This window comes from Pyxicephalus adspersus, chromosome 1 (genome assembly GCF_032062135.1).
Source record: "Pyxicephalus adspersus chromosome 1, UCB_Pads_2.0, whole genome shotgun sequence".
In the NCBI taxonomy this organism is placed as follows: Eukaryota; Metazoa; Chordata; class Amphibia; order Anura; family Pyxicephalidae; genus Pyxicephalus; species Pyxicephalus adspersus.
In genome coordinates this window covers 80,135,194-80,143,191 of record NC_092858.1, presented here as the reverse complement: position 1 = coordinate 80,143,191, position 7,998 = coordinate 80,135,194, and the positions used below count along the sequence as shown (strand labels likewise).

Sequence of the window (7,998 nt, the reverse complement as noted above, 5' to 3'; positions counted from 1 at the left end):
ATTAACATGACTTACATTATTTTGTTTCTCTCACTACTTACTTTTTTCTTTTCCTCTGAAATAGCAATAATGTCACTGTCCATATTGTTAAACTGTAGAGAAATATAACATTCTCTACTTTTCTTTTCCAGCTCCTTAATGCTCCTTTGATGGTCCAAGATAATGTTGGCAGATTCCTGCAAATAAAATCAGGTGCTTACATTACATACAGGGCTATCCAATCGCCTTGGATACAGCGGGGAATGGATTTTCATTTATCTCTGAGTTCCCCAGAGAGCCCTCTATTGCTCTTTTGAACCCAAATGGAAAGGAAGTGATATGACATTTTTCACAATTAGGTTAAAACAACAGCAAAGACATTTTAGTTTTAAAGGTGTTTATTTCTGTTTTTTTCTACCATGAACACTTACCATTAACTTTCTGTAAAGATTAGGCTGGCATTTTTTAAAAACTCTTCTCAGCAACAATTCCAGCAAACTTCCTTCAGAGAAATTATAATTAATAATAGTTGTACCACAACTTATTTCAGTGTTAAGACTGGGTTCTAATTCATCAGCTGTAAGGTATAGTCTGAAATGGTCTGCACAGAGAAGTCTATGTCCATTGAAGGATATAATTGAGCATGTATCTGAAATAAGAAAATAAAATCTATGTAAAATAAAACAAATATACCAGTTTGCCTAACATGATGGATTAGTCATTTTTGCTTATTTGCAATGGAGAGTAGGTATTCTTAAACAAATATTTCCAATGCATGAAGGTTAGGCTGTCTGGTTTGTATTAGAATTGGGTTTGCATGGAATTATCTATATAAAGCATTTACCATGGTGGTAAAAAAAGGAAACCCAAAGCCTCCTGGGATAATTATGTCACAGATCCCAGGAGGCTGTAGGCTGCTTCTTCTATGCATGCCTGCGATTGGACACTGCATGATCAAGTACATTCCTTAACTGTAAATGAACCAGCGCATAATCTCATGCATGTGCTGAGTAAGATTTGCACTCATTTGAAGGCATAGTTGGAAGGCATGTCACCCCATTTCATACAGCGTGAGTGTGGTCATAATCATTAAGAACCTGGAAGAAAGAAGATGGTGGCATGGGACATAGCAAGGGTGCCAGAAAGAAAATGGAAATCACGGCAACACGTGATTCAGTGGATGAGAGAAGTACATTAATTGAAGACTTTCAGCAAGAAAAGGTAAGTGAAAAAGTATTTTTAATGCTAGTTTCGCTAGTAACTTTTTGTTCTCTGATTTTGTTAAATCCTTTAAATCTTTTTGCCATAAAAATAAAAACTTTTTTTCATTTGGTTTGCTTGTTAATGTATTTTTAATTACATTAAAAATTAGAAAAACTAAAACTCTGTACCAGAAACAGAAAAAAAACATTTTTTTTATAATGCAATTTCACCATAAGCCCATCAATAGTCTCATAACAGAAATGTAAAAATGACTTTGGTCCACAAGAGGTATACATGGGTGACAGCTGAACTGGTTATTAGAACTGTAATATCCTATTTAATGGTACTATCACGGCAAAAGAAAAACACCATTTTGCAGTTCTCCCTAATCAATGTCCTGGATTTGATTTAAAAAGTATCACATCACAGAAATGCAGCTGAACATTACAAACTCTTCATAAGTACACTGTAAAGCTTGAAGAAAATTACATGTGATGAAGTTGTAATACTGAATTCATTATGTTACTCTCAATCTGTAACCGCCTAAACACTGTAAAAAGTAGCAAAACAGCATTGAAAGTTTTAGCATCATTGCACATTAAGGCAACTGATCTGGAAAATTGTGAAACATACTAGCCTATCAAACCCTAACCATCTCTCTCTAAAGATGATATAGCTTTCTGCTGGCAAGATCCTTTGCGAGTATCTGTTTTTATGTCACTCACATTAGCTTGCTAACAACTTGACGAAATACAAAATATGTATCTGATATTTGCAGTATTGGCAGATTGTGCAATGTATATCACAATTAAATCTAACATAGGTATGACGATACAAATAAGTATAGAGAATTGAGTTTTATAGTATGTACAGAAATGGGTATTTAGATTAGAGTACCACTATAATACTTTATTTACTATAAAATGTACATTCACATATTTGTACATATTTCTTCCTTCTATATTTAAAAATAGTCAGGACTACAAATAACAATAATATTTAAAAGTAAATAAAAAATGTAAACTTTTAGTATTTTGCCTTCTACTTTTGAGCTAGTCACATTTTCATGTTATCTAAAATATCAGAAGCAAACACAATGCTGAATAACATACCTTGTAGGCTGCTTTTATCATTAGCAGCACAACAGTGGTCAATAAGTGGCATCAGTAAGCCGTCCCATTTATTACAGTAGTTATTTAGAATCAGAGGGCCACCAGATATGATGCTCTTTTCAATTGGAACCAGAACACTGCTGTTTTGCCTAATTGAATACAAAAATACAAAAAAATAGGTAAATTAAGATTTGTACTAAACAAAGCTCCTCCTTCCTGCCATGGATAAAAAACAGTGCTCTTAAACTCAATCGCCTGCCCTTAAAGCAGACCTAAACTTTACATAAAAGGGTAGGCAACTCTTAAATTTAAAGTAAAAATTGTATTTTTTTTTTCACACAGGCAGTGATCAAGAAAGAATGGAGTGCAAAGCCTCTCGGGATACCTACGTCACACATCCCGGGGCTCCTGGCTGCCCTAATCTCGGGCATGCGCAGAAGGAGCCATTTCTTTAAATAAACAATAAAAATTGCCATCTCACATATGTGCAGTGAGATCGGCAATCTTTTTCACCATCTATGTCACCCAATCTCGTGCCAGCATGGTGAGAAATCGGGTGACATAGGAAGAAGAACCTGGAAAGAAGAGAGAAGAAGATATCAGCTCCCGGCCCTCCTCTGCGCTGAGCCAAAGACGGATAGCGGAAAGACAAACCTAAACAAAGAAACCTCCAGATGGATCGATGGATCTGCGGGATTTAAGGTAAGGGTGTTTTTTTAATTTTGGGTTTATTTCCACTTTAAGCCTACGTTGGATTAAATGGTCTCTGGATACAAGGGGCTTTGAAGATGTTCCACATCTATGCATTTTAGTCAGGTATACCCCTGAAAACTTGAAGGTAACTAAAAAAACAAGAAATTCTGAATCGTTATCTTCCCTATTATCCTTGATCCTTAGTTATGTTTTTTGTCCCTTTTTGTTTTTTATTTTGTTAATGTTTTATTTTTATTTATTGGAAATTTTTGTGTTTATGTTACTTTTTTTTGTTTTGTTTATTCATTGAAAAATTTATGTCACTATGGCTAAGTACACATTTGCAATAATTGTTGTTGGAAAGGATCTTTCACAATCCTTTCCAATGACAAAGGACTGCACTGTGCATCAATGAGCGCTGTACATACAGCACTGTTCTGCTCTATGGAGAGGGGAGGGGGGAGAAAGAGGGAGCAGGACCTCGCTGCCTAAGACTGCCTGTTATATACACTAATTTGAGAATAAATAAAATGAATTTGTTTACAGACTTACACATTTAGACAACTTGCTAAGCATAGGAAGTCTTAGAAAACATCCAGATGCTAGAGCTGGCAGATCTTTTACAATTCTTTTCACAATAATTTCAAAAAGTAATAGTCTGTACCAAATATACTTCAACTCACCTTGCCTGTAGATTTATGGAAGAGAATAGATTTTCTGAGGTTGCCCCTAGGATATCTTGAATCCATGTTTCTCCCTCAAAGCATGGATCTATTAGCAATGCAGGCCGTTGCCAGGAAAAGGAAAGTATAGCTGCATTCTCCATCTGTTGAGGAGTCCAATCTGCAGGAGCACAAATCATATTTGTATTGAGCTGAAAGTCAATTACAGTTCTGAAACTCGCATTCCAGCTCAGCTGCAAGGTCACCACCTGTCCAATACAAGGTGAGCCAGGAGCAGTAATGATATGGGGAGACTGAGTATGTTCTAAATAAATAAATACCTACAAAATAAATTATTTTTAAAACTAATATAATCTATAGGAAAATAACAGGTCCAGGATCCTGTCACTGCTGACACCCAGTAAGCTGCCATATTCACATTCTTGGGCCATTGGACAGCCACTGTCAATGTAACTCCTGGGCTGGCTCTGTATGCAATGTCGCTGCATATAGAGCAGAGCTCTACACGTATATCAAACAAATAGCTACCAAGAGCCAGGGCTTATTGTTTTACACATCTCTTTTGTCAATTAGCTCTATCTTCTGGTAACTCTGTTTTTTTGTTTTTTCAGTTTAGATCAAGTTTAAAGTTAGGCTAATGGGGGTAAAAAAATTATATCTGGTATGATATCATTCTCAGCATTGGGCCTATTGTACTCTATGTACAGATATCAAGAAGCCTAGGAATCAACATTAAAAATATGGTAAACACTAAACTTAAAGGGTCGGATACATGTGCAAAGCTATAGTCTTTTTCTTTTATAAGCATCACAAGGTATAATGCTTGGAATACAGTATATATGCAAAACTATTTCCAGTAAAGATAAATACTTAACAACTTTTCAAATGAGCATTTTATATACATTAAGATTTATTCCTTTCAATTATATTACACACGTTCCAAAATTGTAGATTTTGTTTTCAACATTGTTCCTAAAGTGCACTATTAAATGCATCTGAAAACATCTGATAGCATAAATTCAAAAGTAATCCTAGAGACAATCAGATATTTGTCATACTAGCTAAAAATCTAATTATTATATATAGCAAACACATTTTAAAAAGTATAAGATTAAAAAAACATGAAGTAATTAAAAATATTAACTAAAAAATCTGAAACCTAAAGTATCTTAAAAATTAAAGCATTTTTACCAGTATATCTAGATATCCGAGGATTTACCTTTTCCTGACCATTTTTGAACTTCATCCATGTTTACAATTCTCATTATTAAAGCCTTAATATAGTCCATGTAGAGATCCTCAGTAATGACAGGTAAAAAGGAAGATAAGTTGCTTTCTTCTTGAATTGTAGTTGTCCTTGTAATTTTGTCATCATTGTCTAGTTCTATTGAAAGAAATCACAGCATTAAATAATATATTAATATTTCTATATATAAAGGAAACTAGAAAAAATGGATCTAAAGTTTTGTTTTGTTAGGTGTTTTAGGTCTAAGCCAGACTTATCCTACTGCTACTACAGATCCATTCCAGGTTTGCTGGATCACCCAACTTCACTGATGAAAGTGTATCCTCTCTATCCTTGGAGAGCATTAATAAATCAGGTGCCCCAAGTCAATGGTAAGTTCTACCACATGTCATTTAACTGTATACTGATAAGTGGGGAGAAGAGACTCCACTGGACTGCTGAATGACAGGGCCAGGACTTAGTACCAACAGTCATGTTCCTAGATTTTTTACCTTTACTTTTATAGTATTATATGATATAACTTTCATTTATCATCATTTATTAGGCACAATATATTTTTTTTAATACTATGTTGGGGACTATGGCCCCAGAAAAGGAAAAAATACTAGTTTTGTCTATTCTTTTAGACAAAATCTATACACTGTAGTTCTTGTGTGTACTATGTGTTGTGATAATTGTGTATTTCACATTACTGAACAACTGAGAAGAAAAAGCAGGATACATATGGCTGTGTTTATTATGGTAATATAAAAATATACTTGTTTCCACCAGATAACTTCACTGTTGTCAACAGGATATAAATTAACCAAACATTTTTTTTTTCATCAAGGTATGTCCAAAACTGAAATACCCAACCAAATATAAACTAAATAGATTGTTTAGGTAGACCTATGCACTACATGGTTATTTCAAATCTAAATTGTATAAGGAGTGATTGATTTAAATGTTTATAGAAAGGTATCGCTCACTTCCCCAGAGGTGCAGGCCCTAGTGTGGCACTTCTCCATAGGCAGGCAGGCAAGCTAAGGGAGGGCCAGTGGATAAACTATATGACTGAATGGGAGTTAAGGAAGGTAACAATATTGGCCCTTTGACAGGTACAACAGGTCACATGTACTGTATGTATTTCAATCTGTGCAACTTTCCATCTGCCTAGAGTTTGGGTTTAAATGTCAGAAATTAACATTTTATATTATTATCCTTGTTAATGAGGACTCCAACACAATCTGTTTTGTACATTTCTGTGACGTTGCAACTTGTTAAGTATTTTTAAGGTTTTTTTTATAATAATTCCAGAATGGCATGAATCCATGACCACTACAACACCAAGGAGCACTAACTGACATATCCTAAATGTCCAAATGCATTGATGCCAAGTAAAGAATGGACTCAATGTAAAGAAAATATTTTATAGTAAAGATAAGTATTTATTCTTTTACAGGATGCAGCTGCCTCAAATCCTATACAGAACTAATAGAATTGCTTTGCAGTAAAAACTTTGGAAGATTAATAAATACCTTCTGTTTTTATGGTGTTTGTATCACTACTGTTCTTGTGACTTTCCACAGGAGAATCATTGGGGAATATTAAATAGAATTCAATCACACGACCTAAAAAGAACAGGTAAGAACAAATATGGACAGAAATTACCAGGAAAAGAATATGCAGTGACACATACCATATCCTTATTACACATCTTTAAAAACGCAGCCAAGGGCTATAGCTGTTTTATGAGCAATAAACTGTGTGCTTTTTAGTGATCATTTCCCTAACCTCCATCTGCAAAGCTGAATAATGTCACTTATCTCGTGAGAGCACTCTCTTGAAGTGCTCCTTATTCTCTAATTTGGTCATGTCCAACATCGCTAAGGCTATAGCACAATAAACTTGGATGGGAAAACTGATGAATAAGACACAATTTTTAAACTTCTGATTGAGTACTTGGAGAGGAAACACCTCTGGAAATCTGGAGCCAACCAAACACCAATGTCTCCTGTCAATATCCAAATGCTAGAATCTAGCAGGAGGAGCCTCCAAAAGTCAGAAGGTGACAAATTCCCATGTGAGCCAAAAGACTGCTGTTTCCATATGAAAAATTCAGACTGCTCATAAATACTTAAATTGAAGTTACTTGAACAACAAATGGAGAAAACATGCCATCTGCAGAGAAACAGGACAATACAAACTTTATCACAGAAGACCATCAACAAGACCCCAATTCTTATGCAACAGAAGGTCAGCTCAATGACTAACGGATTGAACCCTGCTTTAAGAAGATACACAAATCTTTTCGTAGCAAAACAGTGGCCCAACCTGCATCCAACCAATGAAAAAATCCAGCATATTTTTTCTAAAGATTCAAGACTCAACCTACAGGGAGTTAAAGACTTTCAACTGCTCATCTGTAGAGACTTGAAACATCCAGGTATATTCTCTACCACAAAAGTGCTCTTCTTGTTATGGTGAGTGACTGCTGTAACCACAATGGGATTAGACCACAATTTAGCAAATTCCTTAAAAAAAAATTTCAACAAGGCCAACAAGTCTTTGATTTTAAAGGTATTTTAAAGTATTTTCAATCTCCATAAAGTAAGACCTAAAAAAGCTAATGCAACAGGTAGATTTTTGTGGTCTCTGGGGCTCTAAAAAAAACTGAATATCAGAATTATTTAATAATGATCTAGTTTCAAAGTAGAGCACACTACATACATCATTAGGAGCTGATATAATCTCTGATCATTGTGTAATAACAGAAGACTGGGGCACTTCAAAGATAATTGTGTAAGGCACTGATTGGAAAGATTCAGAGTCATGATTAGATGAGGTGTCCAGGGCTGATGATGCAGAAGCTTCTAAGAATGTGAACAGATCATAACATAATCTGAACATAATCTGTAGGGAAAGGCATGTGAGCACACTTAGGACTTCTGCAGGTGAAGTGATCATGAAACTGGGCTAAACTGGCAAATGGCTGATAGCAGATAATGACTAGAGTAGGCTGAGTGACAGTAGGTGGTCAGCAAAAATGCACCAATGATCAGAGTTCTATGTAGCTCTTGTAAGTATGAACAGCTTCCAGTAT

General features: G+C 35.0%; 1 protein-coding gene across 1 annotated transcript in view; it reads right to left on the bottom strand.

The window, feature by feature from the left end:
- LOC140326798 (uncharacterized) overlaps positions 1-7,998 on the bottom strand; it is a 222,399-nt gene that overhangs the window by 80,536 nt on the left and 133,865 nt on the right. Inside the window, 7 exon segments of the mRNA XM_072405754.1 lie at positions 42-176; positions 411-628; positions 2,295-2,443; positions 3,671-3,830; positions 4,890-5,054; positions 6,434-6,612; positions 6,718-6,816. Of these exon segments, the coding sequence (XP_072261855.1) occupies positions 42-176; positions 411-628; positions 2,295-2,443; positions 3,671-3,830; positions 4,890-5,054; positions 6,434-6,612; positions 6,718-6,816 (1,105 nt within the window).